Source organism: Chelonia mydas, chromosome 6 (assembly GCF_015237465.2).
Source record: "Chelonia mydas isolate rCheMyd1 chromosome 6, rCheMyd1.pri.v2, whole genome shotgun sequence".
Lineage (NCBI taxonomy): Eukaryota > Metazoa > Chordata > Testudines > Cheloniidae > Chelonia > Chelonia mydas.
Genome location: NC_051246.2, coordinates 57845047 through 57864184, shown reverse-complemented (window position 1 = coordinate 57864184; position 19138 = coordinate 57845047). Strand labels below are relative to the sequence as shown.

Below are 19138 nucleotides of genomic sequence, written 5' to 3'. Positions count from 1 at the left end.
CAAAATTACAAAATGAATTTATTCCAAAAGCATAAGGGAAAGTTTACACTTGAACAAGGTGGTGCACAGGTGTCTCCAAAAGAATTCACTGTATCAGAAATTAAGAATGAAAGGAAGGGGGGGAAACTAGCTATTTCTGAGGCAGCAAGAACTTTGCTGAAGCTGCACCCATCTCTGAAAAAGATGTCTCAGAAGTTCTCATTGAAACTTCAGTGAGCAAAGAAGCTGCTTGCAGCCAGTGATTAGAATATAAATGTGCTTACAAATAGGCTTTGACACTCATTTAGAAATCTTCAAATTATACAAATTATTGCCCTTTGTGAAACAGGCTGAATTTTCACATGGAAATAACACATCGATCCTGTGCCTATTTTCAAAATGACATTTTGATCATGTCAATTTGTATTTGAAAGCCGAAGTTTAATTGCTCAGCTTATTACTGACCATCTGAATTTAGCAAGTGTCTTGTAATCAGTAATGTAAGTTCAACTCAAGTGCTTATGGAATGTCCAAAGTTTACCACTGTTCCAAAGCTGCACAGAAATCAAGTTTGGAAACAGCTTCTGTAGTTTGATAGTTTTGCTGTTCTGGCTTTTTTTTTTTTTATTATTATTATTAAAGGGCCAGTTTTCTAGAAGATCTTGCACTAGTGCCAGAAATACAAATGATGCATTCCTCAGATTGCAGTGATAAGTATCAGAGAATGTTAATGAAGACACCTGTGTCAGATTCACAAGCTATTCCTCACAAATACACATGAAACTAGTAGGAAAACATTACTTTTAGGCATTTGGTTTGGGGTACGGTCATCAAAATGATGAAAATAAAAGTTAGGGAAATCTTCAGTCCTCTAAAGCCTAAGGTATTTTATGTCAACAGAATTCGTTAATGTTTCTTCCTTCCCCTCAACTTTTCTCCTTTTTACTATCACACCTTTTACAATGTTCAATCTTTACGAATGACCTGAGGAGAAAGTAAAAAAGTTTAAAGCGGTAAAAATGTGTGTGGCGCGTGCGCGGGGGGGGGGGGGGGGGGGGGGGGGGGGGAGGGGGAGGGGGAAGAAGAGAATGACAAAACCAAACCTCTGTGCCATATCTGCTCTTAAATAAAGTTGTATTTACTGGGTGTCCACTGTTAAATCAAAATCTTAGGTTACCATGAAGGACAAACTAGTACAGAGTCTTTAATTCTCCACCTGAATCAAATAACATAGCTGGATTTTTACAGTGGTACCCAAAATAAAATTTTATTTATATGTTTTTAAAATGCAGTTGGTATTGTTTAAAAAAAAAAAATTTCAAGTGCCAACCAATCCAGAAATCTTCAAACGCACAGGAAAGAGCCAGGCCACTGCTGCTGTCCAACTGCAATTTATGAAGCTTAATTATTGCATCTGACTTTTCCCACTCCTGAAGTACTTCGTCTTTTTTTTTTTAACCTGTTTTACTGAAATTTCATGGCATATGCATACATATTCATACTGAACATTAAAAACCCATTTGCAAAACACCACTTTTGTATTACAATGTAGGGAGAAGAGTAAGATGTACAAAAACAAAAACATCACATTCTCCACAACTTTAAGTTAAATGATTGCTTCATGCTACAAGCAAAAATTTGTATGTCCATGTTACAGACTTTAAAAATCCAGCATTTGTCTGAATAGTCAACGATTCTGTTATAAAGAGTAAATAAATGCTAATTTAATAATGGTACTCTTCTCCACATATTGCAAGATATTGTTACAGATGAGGAAAGGATTACTGCAGCTGTCAATCTTAACGGACGTGTACCTTTGTAGTCATCCCTTTCCTGTCCATTATTTAATACATAAACTCAATTACAATATAGTTTTAGTTGAGTAATAGCTGATTTTTAGGTTAATATACAAACTGTCAAGATGTAGTTTCAGATAAAACATCTATGCTGTTTTCCAATTCCGAATAAACCCTGAAGACACTTCTAAAATAACTCAAAATTGCTGACTAATCATCCAAAAATACAGTTGTAGTTTCACTATGGACAAGTTTTGTAGTCCGTTAGAAAAGTAGATCATACATACAAAGGTATAAAGAACATTTAAGTCAGTCTTTAGCAGAAGGCAGTCCTTGAAGGGATAAAGTACTCCAGGCAATCCTTTGATGAGCAGTACTTTCACTTTTACTGGTGTTTTACCCCATAATGGCTCTGGAGAATGCAATGGTCTGTTCAGTAGATTCTTCCTCGACTGCGATTACCTCGTCCTCCCCAGCCTCTCCCTCGGCCACCCCGGAAACCACCTCTCTGCTCTGAAAATAAATGCAAACGTTTATCTTATACAGATCTCTGGTGTTTGAATAGCGGATTAAAAATGAAATTGCAATATATTACAGCTGTTCTGTTTTAGGTACAATTACCTGGGCTAACCCCATCTACGCAACAGTACTTAAAACCTTCTAACAAGATTATATTATATTGGTTTAAAAGGTTCTCTGTATCAGTTTTATTAAGAGTTTTTATTGCCTATCCATCACAATATGTCTCAAACACTGACTTCAAATGTGGCTAATCACCTCCTTAAAATTAAGCATATACTTAAGTGTTTTGCTGTATTGGTATCTTAATGTTTTCAGTTTAAGGCTCCAACACCACTGGAAGAACCAGAGGACATAAATGAACTGTTTGTATATTGGAGTCAGTTTTTCATTTAGCTCCATTAAGAATGAGTTTGATCTCACTGGAAGAACCAAAGTGTCTCAAGGTTTCTCAGGCTTCTGTTAGTAGCCTATCTAGAGTCTGATCCCAGTGGAAGCCTAAATACATCAAAACGTTTTAGACCCCTACTATTTTTTCCTCCCCTTGTAATAGTTATTAAGCCTTTAAAATTACATTAAGCTTAACTCTACAACGGGAAGGACAGAACTTTGGATATTTAAAATTAGACATATTTGAATGAAGAACTCAAAGTTGACCATCCTCAGAGGATCCTGCACTAACGGGGACAAATCAGATGAATAGAATCATTTCCAGCTATAATTTCTAAAATGATATTAAAAGTTAAGACAGCCTGTAGCCCTTAAGGGTCTGCCTACCATGTCTAAAACTGGTGTTGACAAAAATTACAATATTGGAGACGACAACAGAATTTTCTTTGTTAAGAACAGAACATTACTTTATATCATAATATAATGTGGAATCTCAGCTTTCAGACAGATCTGCAAGAGACCGGTGGCTGCTAAAATGATGTTGCAAAGTTGCTTAGTTATTAGGCTGGTAAACTTATCCTATTACTAGACCAGTGATTTAAAAAAATATAGATACAATTACATGGAAAAATCATGACAGCAAATTCTGGATCATCTGAGGATCTGGAAAGGAACTTGCTTAACTGACATCCTTCCCAGAGGGGTAAATTCACCCTGCAAGGTTCTTCCAAAAACTCTCCAACTTACCATAAGAAAAGCTGCCCAGGTTGCTACTGTATTTCCCACTGGGTGGGTTGTATATTTGCCTGGCATCCCTTTTTGGTCCTGCTGGAGCCTTCTTCGGTGGTGAACTTGAAGTTGTATCTTCACTAGTTCTTTTTTGACTGCAAAGGCAAGAAAATATAAAGAGAGGTCTTTGAAAGATGCTCCACTATCCCGAGGTAGTAAGTACAGACACAGTATGCTCGGCCCCATAGATTAGTATTTATGAGCCAGCAGAGCTGTTAATGAAGACACTCTGGAAGACGGTATTGTAGAACCTTCCTAAAAGACTGATCCCCATTTTGATTAAATTATCTACTGTATCGTCCCAGCAAGTCTTGACACCTTATACCACTCGCCAACAACTAGAGCTGTTATGTGGCTCACAGTGTGGCAAACTGGATCCTGAGACTACCACTTATGCACAATGCCTACAATGTACTATTATACAATTGTAACCTTAATTCTATCTAAGATTTTTGCATGCGAATCTTTGGTTTTTAGCTCATGTGCTGAACAACATATACTGGCAAGTTGTACATCATAAAATAAAAATTCCACAATGTGTGTATGCAATAATATCACTTTAAGCAAGTTTTCCTGGTAACTCTTACCCTGCATCAGCCTTCTGTACAGGTTTCCAAGACAGCGTAACTGTGCTCTTGTAAGAAGGGGGAATGTGGAAAAGGTCCTAAACAAACAAAATTGTGGACATTTTACCACAAAATGAAGTCCACGCCAATAACACTCCATAATCTTACCTATGAGTCTGCATTAATCATACTTCCCTATTCCCCCAACCTCCTTCAAACAAGCTCTTTAAAACCAAAGATGACTTAAGTCCTAGGATCCAGAAACAAGAATTACCTGGATGAACCACTTAAAAAATTCAGCTACTTTATTCCATGCACTCTAATATGAAATTCTAATTTCATATTAACAGAAGTGTCTCATGCTATGATTCTGCAAAGTATATTAATATGTGTACTGTACATTACTACAATGAATTACAATGGCTCCTGTGTGGATCTCTGCTATTCCCACCACGGTGCTAAGAAGCAGCGTGGGATTGAGCAAAGAATTGGCTCACACTAGAGTGCCATGGTATGAACTTTGAAGGGAAAGTATAATCAAAACAGTTTTCTTTAAAAACATTACATTAAACCTTAAGTCAGCATTTCAGGGATATATTTCTAACTATAGATACCGAAGCATTGAATGTTACGAGGCAAGACTTGCTCAATCCTTAACTTGCTTTTATGCTTAAATATCCTGTAAACTCCATCAAACCTGCTGAAATCAGACAGCAAGTAAATCCTAAACTGAAAATCATTGTTATAGAACAATTGGCCCAAATTTCTGATCAAAATGACACTGCAAAGGACAACTGACCCATTATAGTGTTTTTTTAAAGTAAATCTTCCCCTCATGATACTGAATCATCAATTTATTGGCCTACAAACAAAAGGCTGCAACACTTAAAATTCCAACTCCTCAGCAGGGTAATCCACCCAATTCAAGGTGGCTGGATATCTTGATAATGATGCCACAAACTTTATACAGTGAGCAGGTAGAGTACTGAAATGGATTTCAGTCAGCCAGTCACTGTTACTTTCAATTCAATAAGCCGTTTATTTATTAATTTCCACTGTTAGCTGCTAATATGTAGCTCCAGAGAGTTCACAAAGGAAATGTACTCGAATGACAGCAGGGGAGCACTGATCTCCTCAGACCAGGAAATTAACAAAAACTTAAGGGAAGAACTTTAACGTAGTACCAATGCTGAATTTGATTTACTCCACGGTAGAGATGACAGTGGAGCGTCTTGACAATAACATTTGATCCCCATCTGGGAAATTTCTCAATAGCTCTCTGTTCCCGAGCCTTCCTTTTCAGAGATCCTTCTATTACAGACCTGTTCCATATTTAGACATAACAGAAGATTTAAGGCTTACCTTGATTAAAACATTGATGTTATTAGTTATTTTCAAGGCAACCACTTTAATTTTGTTCTGCAAAAGGGGAAAAATACAGCAATTTTAGTGATTTGAGATTACATCAGATGCATTTAGTGAAGATAGATGTATTGGAATTTTACTGCACACCTCCAAGTAAATTTCTATGACCTTGATGAGAGATTTATAGCAAATTTCTGTAAATGACTTAGCTGTTATAATTTTTAGTTCTCAGTAATTTTGCATTTAATGAAAATCAGTTGGCTATAGAATTCCAGGATCTCCAATTTTCTACCATTCTTTGTTCAATACATTTAGGTGTCTCATTCAAAACAAAATGTATGGTGTGTAACTAGGCCAAACAGACACAATCTGTGGGTAAACAAAACACTACTATGATCTGAAAGCCAAAGTTCAACTGTGACCTGTTGATCTAGCTGCATGTGGTTATGGCTTAGAAGTGTCCCCCCATCTCCAGAAGTGGCACCTGGATAGATGACATTGCCTGTCATGCATCCACTTGTATCTATCTGCCCCAATTCAGGTTTGCAATACAATCCCAGTCAAGAGAGCGTAACTGAAACAAATGCAGGAACTAAGGGATGTTCAACAGTAGCAGCCCAGCAAAAACCTTTTGCAGAGAACTCTCTGTCACTGTCTTGTTTCAATATGCGAGGAAGATTGGCCATGATCAGGCATAACTACTGAATAATCAGATACTGACTTCGGAAGCTAGCATCACTGTTTTTTTGTATGTGGAGTAACACTGCTTTTGAAATCCACGATTGGTGCTGCAACAGATGGGAAACTTAACTGCTTAGAGAATTGCAGGACTGTCACATTAACAAGCCCAGGACACTGAACACTGCTTTCTGGTATAAAGTGTTGGTAAACTGCCTTTATTTAAAAATAAATAAATAAATAAATAAATTTAAGGATAATGCTCCTGAAAGTGACAGAGCACTGGTTAGAGACAAGCAACAGTACAGTGAGGTACTATGCCAGCTTCTCTCTGCAGCTCTGCTAAGTCAGTTCAATCTTCTCTGTTGCCCTCACTGTTCTAATGCTTGGCCACTGTACAGCTCTGGTAATGAGCCTCAGTCCCAATCTGCTGCACTCCCTGCTAATCAGTGCATCCACGTCCTGATTTCTAGCACGCTCTGGCACTGCAGTCCTGTGCTCTCACACAGCTCTTTCAGCTTCCTTGACTGCTGACCTGCAGCACAGTTGGTACTCCAAACTTGGACATGGCCAAAGGCACCTAATTTAGTACTTTTGTAGTACTGAGAAATATCGTCAACAAATTTGAGTTCAAATTCATTTGCACATGAGGAGAATTGAACCTGGGTCTGTAGAGATAAGAGAATGGTGCATTCATACATGCTGTCATCTAGCACTTAATAAATCTAGAAAACATTTGCCACTTTCCAGACCACGAAACAAAGTTTATTCAAACTACAAGAGCTTTCTCCCGTCTAAAATATTTGCTATCAGCTGTATTGATAGTATTTGCCTGAAATGCAGTGTCAATCTACATTCATTTAGTAGGCTTAAGCAGCATAGTGACAGTCACTTCCCAGTATCATTCAATTTTAGTCATCTCAGCAAAAAAGGCTGGCTTTTATAATGGTTTGCAATAGCTATTCAGTAGAATTGATAAGGGAACTGCTTCCAGGGAATACATACCTCTTCTGTTTTTAAGGCTTCACCTGTTTTTCCTTGAAGTGCCAGACGAAGCTGTCGTATATAAACCTGCAACCCTCGGGCAAAATACTGTAGCCTAACAGAAAAATGAGTTTAAAGTATTTAATGAACCCCAATCAAGCCAAGCACAAAACTTCACACATTCCTGTAAAAGAATAGCACAAGCAAAAGGAAAACCGTGATATGACAAGAGTTTTTTTTATTTTTAAATAAATGCTGAAAACATTTTTCAATCAGTTCATTATTTTGCTTTCTAATCTGATTTATGCTTCTCCCGCACCCAAACAGTTCAGCAGAGGAAGGATCAATAATATTCTACACTGACACTTCCAGTATGTCCATTGCAGCTGGGTTTGCAGCTAAAGTGATCATTCCAGTCTCTCATACATTACCTGATTTTGAAGTCTTTCAATTTCTCTGCATTGAGCTTGGACGTGAGGAAGTCTGGAAGCTTTCGCCCCAGCTGATGAAAGCTATACAACAAACACTCCACATAGCTGAACTGCAACTTGGGCTCTTCATTACCAGCATTTTCCCCATTCTCTGCTTCCTCTGGAGGAAGTGGCATGTACTCCTGAGGAACACCAAGCAGAACAGATACATGAGACACTTTCACTCACCTGTTCCCTTTTCTCCACTTTTTGCATCCCACCCACTTTCACAGGAGGGCAAAGCTACAAAAAATAAAACCTCAATATAGGAAATAAACAGCATTACCAAATCAGTTAGCTAAATATGTAAGCAGGTTAGCAGTCTAATCTATTTACCAGTTTCTCTTGAATGTATGGTCATACAAAACTTCTCTTTAACTTCAGCGTTTGGAAACAGCCAGTCCAGCAAACACCTAACTTATCAATACCACTCTGTGCATTGTTGGATTGTAGGGAGGACCAACTAACATTTTTTCTATAGGCTCTGCTGCAGTCTTGTACAGACTCCAACTAGTTTAAGCTATATTACATAGGGCCTTATCTATTCTGACAATTCTAACAGAGTCTCCCTTCATTGCACTAGCTCCATGTTACTATCATTTGTTTCCAGGCTAGTGCAGATCAGCTACCAACACTTTTATCAGCATCTCAACTATACCTGCTCTGAGCCAGTAAGTGTCTGTGGTAGCCCTGCCACTACTGCTAGCACGGACGGATTTTAAGATCATCATACAAACACAAACCATACTACTTTCTTCAACTTGGATCAAAAATGGTGTGTAGAGAAATCATCTAGTTCTGCAATGCTATGGAGAGATTCAAAGTGGGCAAAGAGATCTTTGCACTTACTTGTCTTGAACAGAAGAATAACCAGGGGTAACTACCTTTACAGGAAGGTACCAAAGATAAATGGGTAATAAGCAACTAAAGGTCACTCACTTTTAGGAGTGCATTTTTTATTATTGTATCACAGCAAAAGTCTGCCTTACCAGTAATTTATCAAAAAGCTTCTTCAAGTTTGATTCTAACTTTTCCATGTCACCACAAAACGAACTCATTTCAGCAAGTAGTTTCAATACCTACAAACAAGAACAGCTCTTGGTAAAGCTAAGAGTTATAATCACATAGTTGCATAATTTTAAATAAAAGTGGATTGCAACATTAACATGGCTTCTTCAGCATATCACAACATTCAATTGCCACAAACATCAATCATGATTTTGTAAAGTCTATAAAATACAACTCATGCCAGGTGAGGGACATCTTACCCTTAATGCAGGCTTTAAGTACCAGAGATTTGTAGAGAACTAAAATTAACATGTGACAGTAATATTTATACATGTATTTTAACAATTCTTAAGCAGTGAATGCCAGACTAAGCTTGTCTGAACCTCCTGTCTGCAGTCTACCAGATATTCATTCAAGCCTCCTTCCTCAATGCATTTAAGTTCCTCCTAAAGCCACACTCCCTCCATGATGCCCACAAGAAGTGACAATAAAAATAATGAATATAAAAAGGTATTCAAGTTATTCCCTCATGGCTTCTCAGTGCCTCTTGTCTATCTGGCTCTTTCAGCTTGTAAGCTCTTTCAGGCAGGAATTTTTCTTTTGTTTGTTTTGCACAGCACAAGCACATTGCTGACAAAGAGGTAACTCTAAGGGGACTATTTGGAAGACAATGTGAAGGAACAGCAACAGCTTGGAAAGTTCAGTGAGGTCACCACATGACTAATGACTATAGTCATTATTCCTCTTAATTAGGGTAAGGCTTTTTCTTTCTGTATTTACTCTTAGGCATTAGAAGGTTCTGCTCAACCCAGCTCCATCAGCTGGCAGAGTTCTGTGATCTTTCCTCATGTTATTAACTAGAAGAGCCATAGAACAGTAGATCAGCAAATTGCTGGAAAACACACTGAAGTTTTTACAATCTCAAGAGTGTTATGCAGAGAAACACTCACTTCTGCAATAAGCATTATGATGTGTATATTTGAGGTTTATTAGCTCTTACAGGCTTAGCTTACCTCTAACTGGATATCAAGGCCCTCCACTGGAGTAGTCAGGGAACTGAGGTTTGGTAACACATGCTCGCAGAAGTAAGTCACAAACCTTGTAGAATGAACATTTTTCTGTAAAAGTTCAGAAAGACACTAAGGTTACTGCAGGAGTTTGATTTAATTTTTTCCCACCTTCCCTGCCCAATGGACACCCATCATTTTGCTACCCCTTAGCTAATTTCTCCCTTCAAAACACACAGACCCTTCCAGCTAAGAGTGGTGCCTAGGCTACAGGTGATTTTGATAAAATTGCAAATGCTTATTTTTTCCTATCTATAACAGTTCCCTTTCCCGGAAAACAGGTTTTAAACTATCGCAATATGCCTGGCAATGGACTGAGTTAATCAATGTTTAAATTTAAATCCATCAGCAGAACATTTGTCTATTGGACTCTGCTCTCACCTCTGCAATATTCCTAACCCTCACTGAGAATGGAGCAAGAGGGTGAACTTAGGATTCAAATCCAGCTCTCTCTCTTGACAGCAGATAGTGCTAGGTCAGCCCAGTGGATATGAGGTAAGACACCATGTATAATTAATAGCATACCTGGCAAATATTAACTTTTTACATCTAAAGAGGGGATTGTTACAAGATTCTAAAGTCTGAGCCAAAAAAAAAAAAAAAATACAACCCAGGAACTTTTGCAAGGGCTCATCCCTCTCTGGTTGTGTGAGTGCCAGTGTTTTAAAAAGAAGTTATTAACCTATTTCTGAAGTTAGGCTGAAGCCTTTTTTCAATGACTCTCTTTCAGTACAAGTGGTAATCTGTGTCTGATATAGTTGAGAGATGGCGCTTTCACTTGGCCAGAAGTCCTTGCCCATGACCTTAAATCCTGCCTTTATCTTATGATGACTTTCCCTTGCAAGACTGGAGCAAAAGCTGACAAAACTCTTTTGAACACAGGATGTCTCAGAAGTTGCACAGTTCCTTCTGTGCTATAGGTACCAAAAGAAACCACCACATTTTCCTTTAAGAGAGACTGTCAAAGTCTCCTGGAGTGGAGGAGTGTACCAAAAACAATTAAATCAGTGCAAGTGTTAGAATTTCAGCGGATTCTCCATTTTACAAGATGGGGAGCTAGGGTTCAGAGATTAAATAACCTACCAAAGATCACAAAGGAACTCTGTGACACAGCCACAAATACAAGCCAGTGCTTTAATCACAAGGACATACTTCCTTTCCCATACCCCTCTTATAATGTTGAGTTGTGATGTTTTCTGAAAGAGCAGTTCCTAAAAATTACATTGGGCACGTAGAGCCAAGGCAACAGAATTGCCCATCTGCCAGGGATGCTAACAACGAGCAGAAAGAATGGTATTAAAAGCCTTCTGTAACCATGGTAGAAAGTTATCTTTACTAAATTAAGCCTAGAAATTACACAGAGTTTATTAGAGAGAAAGCGCCTAGAATCATGTTGGCAAGATTCTTTTCCATAACCAATAAAGAAAATTTCAATTCTCTCAGCTAACACACTAAGACAAATACCACATCTGCTGACGAATAGAGGTGGGAGACTGAGACATCATTCACATCAAATTCTTCAATTTGTGAGAAAGCAGGAACTTAAGGAAGACACAAAAGTTCTTATGATTTACAAATCTGAATGGAAATTCTCCAGAACAGATCAGTCCAAAATACAAGTAAGACTTAGGTGAGAGAAACTGCTGACTATAAGTCACAGCTGTGCAATCACTCTGACACAGCTAGTCATGACATTCAAGACATTACAGTCCGCAACTTTAATATCGTACTAACTATACAAAGGAAAGAAATACATACTGAGAAGAGTGGCACTGCCTGACGAGTGCACTGCAAGAGTCTGTCCACACAATCTGGATCGGATGGATTAAAAGTTTGCTCCAGGTCAGCTTGTTCAGCCACCAGTTCCACCAGTTGCTGCCTCCCGCTCACTGTCTGTAAGCTTTTTAAGCCAGATAATATCTTCATGAAAAGGACAAATTCCTCACCCGTCACATCTTCAAGGACCTTAAAATAACAGCAGAAAACAGAATCCCACTGAGGCAATTTGTAATACCCGTCTCCTATTACACTTAAGTTGGTAAATAGCACTGTTATCCAATAGTTCAATTTTTTAAAAATGGGAAAACATACAGTATCTCTGTATATGCCTCTGGGTTAAAGTAACGAGAGGGTGCCACAGACAGAAATGCCATCAAATTGAGCATAGGACCTCACTTTGCTCAGCCAATTATTTTTAAATATCGAGTCTCTTTAGATTACTAACAAAAACTTGAATGCCTAAAACTGAAAGAACTTTAACCATGTAATTTACTTCTTATTGTTTGGTCAGTTTTCTTGATTTTTGCATTTCTCTCAGTCTGGACAATGAAAACAGATTATAAATAAAAGTGGACAAAATAGTTGCGTCTGCATTGACACAGTCACATAATGCTGTAACATCTGGGTTGCAAACACAGAAGCATAGAATATCAGGGTTGGAAGGGACCTCAAGAGGTCATCTAGTCCAACCCCCTGCTCAAAGCAGGACCAATCCCCAATTTTTGCCCCAGATCCCTAAATGGCCTCCCCTCAAGAACTGAACTCACAACCCTGGTTTTAGCAAGCCAATGCTTAAAACAACTGAGCTATCCCTCCCGCAAACATAGCTATCCCTCCCCCAATCACAGAATCATGTATACAGTGCCATAATTGTGCATGGCGTTTTAAACAATTAAATACTGGAAACCTTTCTATTACAAAAAAAGCTGATTTAACAGAACCTAAATTTGGAGTGAAATACAACACTTACCTTCTTTGATTCAGTTAATATGAGCTCCTCTACTTCCTTTGTTAACACTTCCTCAGGAAGGGTCTTGAGTTTGGTAGAGAGGAACTTGATAGCTCGTTCTCTCACAATATCCTCTCCCTGAAGAATCTGACTGAACAAGCCTCCCAGTGTCCCTGAAATGCAAACAATTAAATTAATGCAAACCGTTCAACAATTTTATAATTATGATATACAGTAAAAAGAAAAACTACTTTCCAAATTGGAAAAGCTCCAGAACTTATTTTAAAATTGCTAGTTTTAGAAACAAGGTAAACATACACCATGGCAGAACACATAGCTCTTAAGGGCAGAGATCATGCCTTCCTGTATGTTTGCATAACAAACAACACATTTTGGGTACCACTATATTACAGAGTTGTAATGGCTCTGTATTTACATAAGCCAAACAGCTCAAGATCTGTGACGCAGAACAGCAAGTAATAACATTTGCTTAAAATTCTACACTGCCCTGCAGCAGATACAAGAACCATTCCTGATCTCACTCCTTGAGACTTATCAACGACTGGTGAGCACTTTAAACAATAAAAACATATATATAAAAGTCCGCTATTTACCTTTAGCATCCATCTTAAATATACTTAACAGAGCATTGTTCACCAAGTTGAATTCTGCAGAATCATCTGGGGAAGAGAAAATTCAAAGTCATGCATCTTTCTGATATGCTGAAGTAAGGGCAAGAATAAGAGGTCAAAAGAATACTTCAGCATAATACAAAAAGGTTTCTAACTCCTGACATCTGGTTACAAAGAGCAAGTCACTGCAGAGTTTAAATGTTTAACAAATATTTCCTGTCATCCTGGAATATTTGCACTGCAGATATAAGATGTCAACGACAGGGGAAAAGAAATGGAGCAAAAACAGGATATGAAGACAACTGTGGCAGATTGCTACATAACAAGCTAATGAATCAACAGAGAAATTCAGTTTCCACAACTATAACTCTCTTCAACCAAACCAGCCACAAACACACATGTAACAGAAGCACATGACAGCAGGAAATAGGCAAGGAAATCATCAGTACATGTTACCTGACTGCAGAAGCTGGGTCAGTATGTCTGCAACCCGGGGAAGATTATCTCCTGTGGCAAACTGAGGCAGCTCCTTGATTGCTTGGCGTCGGATCTGTCAAAATGAAACTCTGTCATCATCTGAACAGAAGAGTCAAAATCTTAGCACATAATTACAGGCAGATTAGAATCAGTGCAGTCTCAAACAAGGTTCAGAAGAAAAACAGCTGAATGAGAAAAACAATCACGCGTTTGGTATCTAAACCAACAAAGAGTAAGATGATTTAGGGCTAGTCTACACTGGCAATGCTAAAGTGCTGCCGCGGCAGTGCTTTAACATGCCTTGTATGGTCGTGGCACAGCATGGGGGGAGACAGCTCTCCCAGTGCTCTAAAAAACCCACCTCCACGAGGGGCGTGGCTTCCAGCACTGGTGCACTGTCTACACTGGCGCTTTACAGCGCTGAAACTTGCTGCGCTCAAGGGGGTGTTTTTTCTCACTGCTGAGTGAGACAGTTGCAGCGCTGTAAATTGCCAGTGAAGATGAGCCCTTAGTATGTGACTTCTGCTATCTTTTACGTCCAGTAGCATCCCTGAATTAAATGCTGAACTCAAATATTCTGAATTGCAGATGCTGATGTGAACTGCAAAACCCATGTGAGGTTTCCGATTTACCTAACTGTGCTGTGCCATTAGTTCCATACCGAAAAGTCTCTGCCCCAGCTATTAATCAGACACTAGTGACAGCTCAAACTTCAACATTTATGGTTGGTTTGGAGAAGTCTTATGAACAGATATTTGCAGATTATAAAATAACTATGATTTCATCTTGAGCCTAATATTGTTGGGAAAATGCCATTTTAACAGATTCTTTAAACACTTACATAAAAAAAATCACGAACGGATCAAAACCTCATGAACCAAATTTGGGTTAAAAAATAATACAACTTCCATCCTTTATCTGATCATTTTCTACCACTTCTAGATAGTTATTATGGGCTAAAACAGAAAGCATAGGTTTGTTGTTAGTGTACAAGACAGAGCCAGAAATACTGGGGTTTCTTCCCAGCACAACTGAGACTTCCTGTCTGACCCTGTGCAAATCACCTAAGTCTCATTTCCAGAGGTGCTTAGCCTACAGAACCCCCCTCAAAGCAAACCGGAGTTGTGGGTGCTTAGGATGCCTGGAAAATCAGGTGTTTTTTTTTATTTTGTGCCTCATGTTTCCAAAGTGTAAATGTAAAATGGTAGAAATATTTCCTTACCTTCAAGAGAAGATGTAAGGCTTAATACATGTAAAGTACTTTGATATAAAAAAAGTGTTAGGAACATGAAAAGTATTTTTAGTTCAGTCTCTGGCTAGAGAATTTTTTCCTGTAACTAGAAAGGGTCGAGTCACAAGGGATGGTGAAGAAAAAAACCCAAAAAAGATTTAGCTGGTAATAGAAGATGAGTACAATTACAATGTGTTCTTCAGACATTATTTGCATTATAAGCATTATCATGAGCTAAGTGACAAGCATCTGTAGGAATCAACTTACTTCACCCAAAGTGATCAGAATTGCTTTGACTGAAATAAGAGGAAGGCACTAATGTAGTGTTAATTTAATTATAATTTTATGACACACAGACATAATATGTTTGAAAACATATGGACACTGAAGTCCAATTTTTTGGAGGAAAATACTTATATAAAATGGGAGAGGAATAAAGGGGAGCACAAAATAAAACTCAATATAGCAGCATGCTACAAAATGTCCAGCATGTATCCTTACAGAAACATCTTCATCCTCACAGAGGTCCAGTTGGGCATTGATAGCTGAATCAGCCAGCTCAGGGAAATGTTTGAAGAACTTTGGAATAAACTGTGCTGCTAGCCTCTTCTCCTTGGCACCTCCCTTTACGCCATCCAATATCACCTGATAAGCATCTTTATGCTAGAAGAGAAAACAGACTATATAAAGCAGAGCATACTTTGGATTTCCCTAGGACCTAGAAAGGACTTTTTACTCTCAGTTGCCTTCGGTTTCATCATTAATACAGCAACCTATTTACAAAAAGTTCACGTATATTAATGATAAATTAACTGGACCATAATTTGCTTTGGCATAACTGTACTGACTACTAATCAAACCAACAAAATTATTGACCAAAAAATAAAGGCTGCATTTAAAGAAAAAAATTACCGTCCAAAGCACCAATAAGGTAGGAAATGGCCTCATGGTATTCTACTTCTTATGAGTGGCAAAATTTCCACTGACTTCAGTAAGAGTAGATCAGGTACTTAATAGACAATTGGATGAGTAAATCACCTTCTGTTCAGCTGAATAATGTTAAATTTTTATTTATACCATCTAAGAGCCAAATGCTGCAATCAGATCCACATGAGCAGACCCTTAAACACAAGCAGGGTCACAAGGAACTTGATGATTACCAGGGTTCCATGGCAGGATCGGAACCTGGAAATCTACTATCTAGACAGGGGAAGGAATTATTATTTGTAAAAGCTACAAGAACTATAATAATTAGTTTCTCTCTCAGATCAAGTTTGAGATTTGATCTTTCACCGGGCCTTGCCAAGGCATTTTTTTTTTTTTAATTAATCTAGCAAGCCAGGAAATTCTACTGAGAAGCTTTTCTTTTCATGCTCCAAAGGTGACTGCTGGCCAGAACTGGACAAGCAATCTTTCTGTCCCCAAATTGTACATTAGTACGTGACAGTAATTCACAGATGAATAATCATATTGCTCTTAATCAAATATTGTTCTTACCACCTGTATTTTAAATAAACTATTGAACACAATTTCTATACTTGGAATTATGTTTTCTCTCTGACCAGTAACCCCTCAGTTGTCATTTACTTTGACTATTTTCATTTTCACTCCTACATCTGCTTAGCTGTTCAATACACACAGGCCCAGATCCTGCAAGCTCTTCTGCACATCCTTAACTCTACTTGTTTATGTAAAGTTACGCAGGATGGAAACCTTAAAATTCTAGCGGAAGTTTCCCAAACAGCATACTATAACTGGAGCAAAAAATCCGAATACTTTATTCTAAAGAAAATGAACTGAGTTCTATTTTTAACACCCTACTCTCCTCAGTGTTGCCAAAAGGATGCTTTACTTAGCACAGCCTGTTCTGGGTGGCGATAATAAATTTAAAAGCTGTAACACATGTCTTTTTTTCTTTTTATGACTGCCACAAGTTTTTCTGGGTCAAACACTGATCAAAGCAGGTCTGTTTTCTGAGACTGAGTTAATAACTCCAACCACATAACACCACATTTAAAAGAGAGTCTCAGGCCTGACAAGCAGGAGAAAGCTTCAAGGAACTGATTTTTCAGAGGTGATGGCTACCCACAACACCCAATAAAACGGAACAGGAGCAGTGGGGGCTACGCACTTCTGGAAATCAGGCCTTCAACGTCCCGGGGAAACGTTGGCTACAAAACCCTTTCACGCCTGAGATCAAAGCGGCGTGTCACGAATGCAAGGTCGAGTCTCCCTCCAACAGAAGGAGGCCGGTCTGCAGCCACAGCAAACGGCCGAGGAAGAGACGAGGGCCAGGCTAACGCCACTGGCCCAGGCGGGCGCGCTGGGCGGCGTGAGCAATATTTTCATCAGTTACTTTTTTTGCTTAACCCACTGCCTGCCAACCTGCTCAGCCCCTGGCCGATCCCCCACTCCTGGGCCCCCCCGCCCCAGCAAGCCGCTCCTCCACCCTCATCCCGCTCCTTCCAGCCCGGGCCAGGCCTGCGCCCCGCAGCTTCCCCCCCGGCCGGGAGCCGCCGCACTCGAGCCCGGGGCTTTCCGGGGCCGTGCAGGCCGCGGCCGGGACCCACCTGCCCCGCGGTCTCGGTGGCATCGGCCAGGATCCCATAGTTGCGGTAAAGCTCCTCCACGGTCGGCATCGTGCGGCGCGGGCCGGAGCTGGAACCGAGGCCGCCGCGGCTCAGGGCTGCTTCTCCGGCGGCTGCTGCTCAGGCGTCTACCGCCTCGGCCGCTGCGACTGCTGCTGCGGCTGCTGCCCCCGAGCGAACGCACTCAGCCCCGCGCCTCCTGCGGCAGCGACCCCTGCAGGCGCGGCGGACTCACTGCGGCCGGGCGGGGACGTGCAGAGCCGCCGGGGGAGCGCGCCCCTGGGCAGGAGCCCGGCCTGCGGACTGGCCCGGCGGGCCGCCCCCTGCGCAGTGCTGCAGGCCGGGGCAACAGCTGCTGCTGTCCTGCTGGTCCCCCAGGAGCAGACCCTTGCCCTCCCCAGCTGCCCCCAGCCGCTCCTCCGCCACAGGAACAGCTGCAGGGACCCCTGGCAGAGCCCATGCCCATCCCCAGCCCTGCCGGGAGCCTGTCCTCTGATCGCCTCGGGGCACTGCAGCCCTGGGCTTAGCCCCAGCTGCTACCCAGGGGTGTCATTAGCCAGCAAGGCCTTGTCCACACACAGACACAGGTGGAAGGTGCAGAGCGGGAGTTGCGGGTTTGGTGTGTGGCTGCTCGGAGGGGCTCATGAGTGGCGTGATCCTGCTGTAGCGTAAACTGGGTGTGTTCCACAGGGTGCAGCTAAACAGTGCTTAATTTGTAATGAAAGAGCTGCTGAGGCTCAAGCAATTTTTTTTACTTTCATAACTGACACGGCAAGCGGGGTTACAAACTGCCAAGCCTAGAGGTGTTGGACATGGGCTGTGGGTGAACCACCAGCTTGGGGAGGGTAGCCTGTGGCCCAGCCCAGCCTACCCCACCCAGTCTGCCCAAGACCTGGAGCACTGGGTGGGCAGTGCAGCCACCAGCGACTGGCAGGCGGGCGATGTGAGCACTGGCTCCAGCCACCCAGAGTCCCTGTCAACACGTCGGCCCTCACTAGCCCCAGCTACAGGGGAAGAGCAGCAGAGTGCCAGCAGGAAGCAGGAGAGGGCCTGGGGGTGGAGCATGGGCAGGGCCACGCAGCGCTGTTTGAGGAGGCTTCGCCTCCCCCAGCCTGTGATACCCACCACCCATGGTGCTGGGGCTCAACCCTGGCACAAATTAGGCACTGTAGCTAAACCAAAAGAAGCTGCTTCACTCCGATCCACCTGTCGATTGCGGACTATCTAGATGGCACATGGCTCCATTCCTGCAGCTGCTAGGACCTGGGAGATGGAGAACTCTGTGGAGAAATTCTAGATGGTCCAGCATGCAATAGCCTGTCTGTCTGCTGAGTAATGGGTTAATGAGAACATATCAGGCCAATGAGAATACCAATACTTCCTCCACACTGTCAATCTGAGTCCTGAACATGCACCCTCAATACCTTCTACTTAAAAACCAGGAAAAAAAAAACCCCACACACATTTTTAAATGGGGTCAGGGTTGCATGTGATCACAAGTGCAGCTGTTCAGCAATGCCCTATACTTCTTATCCCCTTCCAGAACATGAACTTGTTTCCCCAGATTCACATATCCATTGAATGCATCTGATGAAGTGAGCTGTAGCTCACGAAAGCTTATGCTCAAATAAATTGGTTAGTCTCTAAGGTGCCACAAGTACTCCTTTTCTTTTTGCGAATACAGACTAACACGGCTGCTACTCTGAAACCTGTCATTATGCAAGGCACTGCATTTAGCCGTACGGAGTGGAAATCTATCAACTTCATGAAAAAACTCGTACAGATACAGACAGACAACATCTTCCTTTCCAAATGCAAACAGATGGACATCATACCAAAAGGACTGCAGGTAAAAAAATCCATTACAATCT

The 19138-nt window shown here is 40.9% G+C and overlaps 1 protein-coding gene across 1 annotated transcript; it reads right to left on the bottom strand.

The window, feature by feature from the left end:
• On the bottom strand, nt 1-17787 carry API5 (apoptosis inhibitor 5). The gene is made up of 14 exons (XM_037900075.2): nt 17250-17787; nt 15181-15342; nt 13428-13521; nt 12954-13019; nt 12361-12512; nt 11370-11576; nt 9558-9662; nt 8526-8615; nt 7498-7679; nt 7088-7181; nt 5402-5458; nt 4061-4137; nt 3432-3568; nt 1-2288 (listed from the first exon to the last, which is right to left on the bottom strand). Exons 1-14 carry the CDS (start codon nt 17316-17318, stop codon nt 2209-2211), a joined length of 1572 nt encoding a protein of 523 aa, XP_037756003.1. The 5' UTR covers nt 17319-17787; the 3' UTR covers nt 1-2208.
• Nucleotides 17788-19138: the final 1351 nt, after the last annotated feature.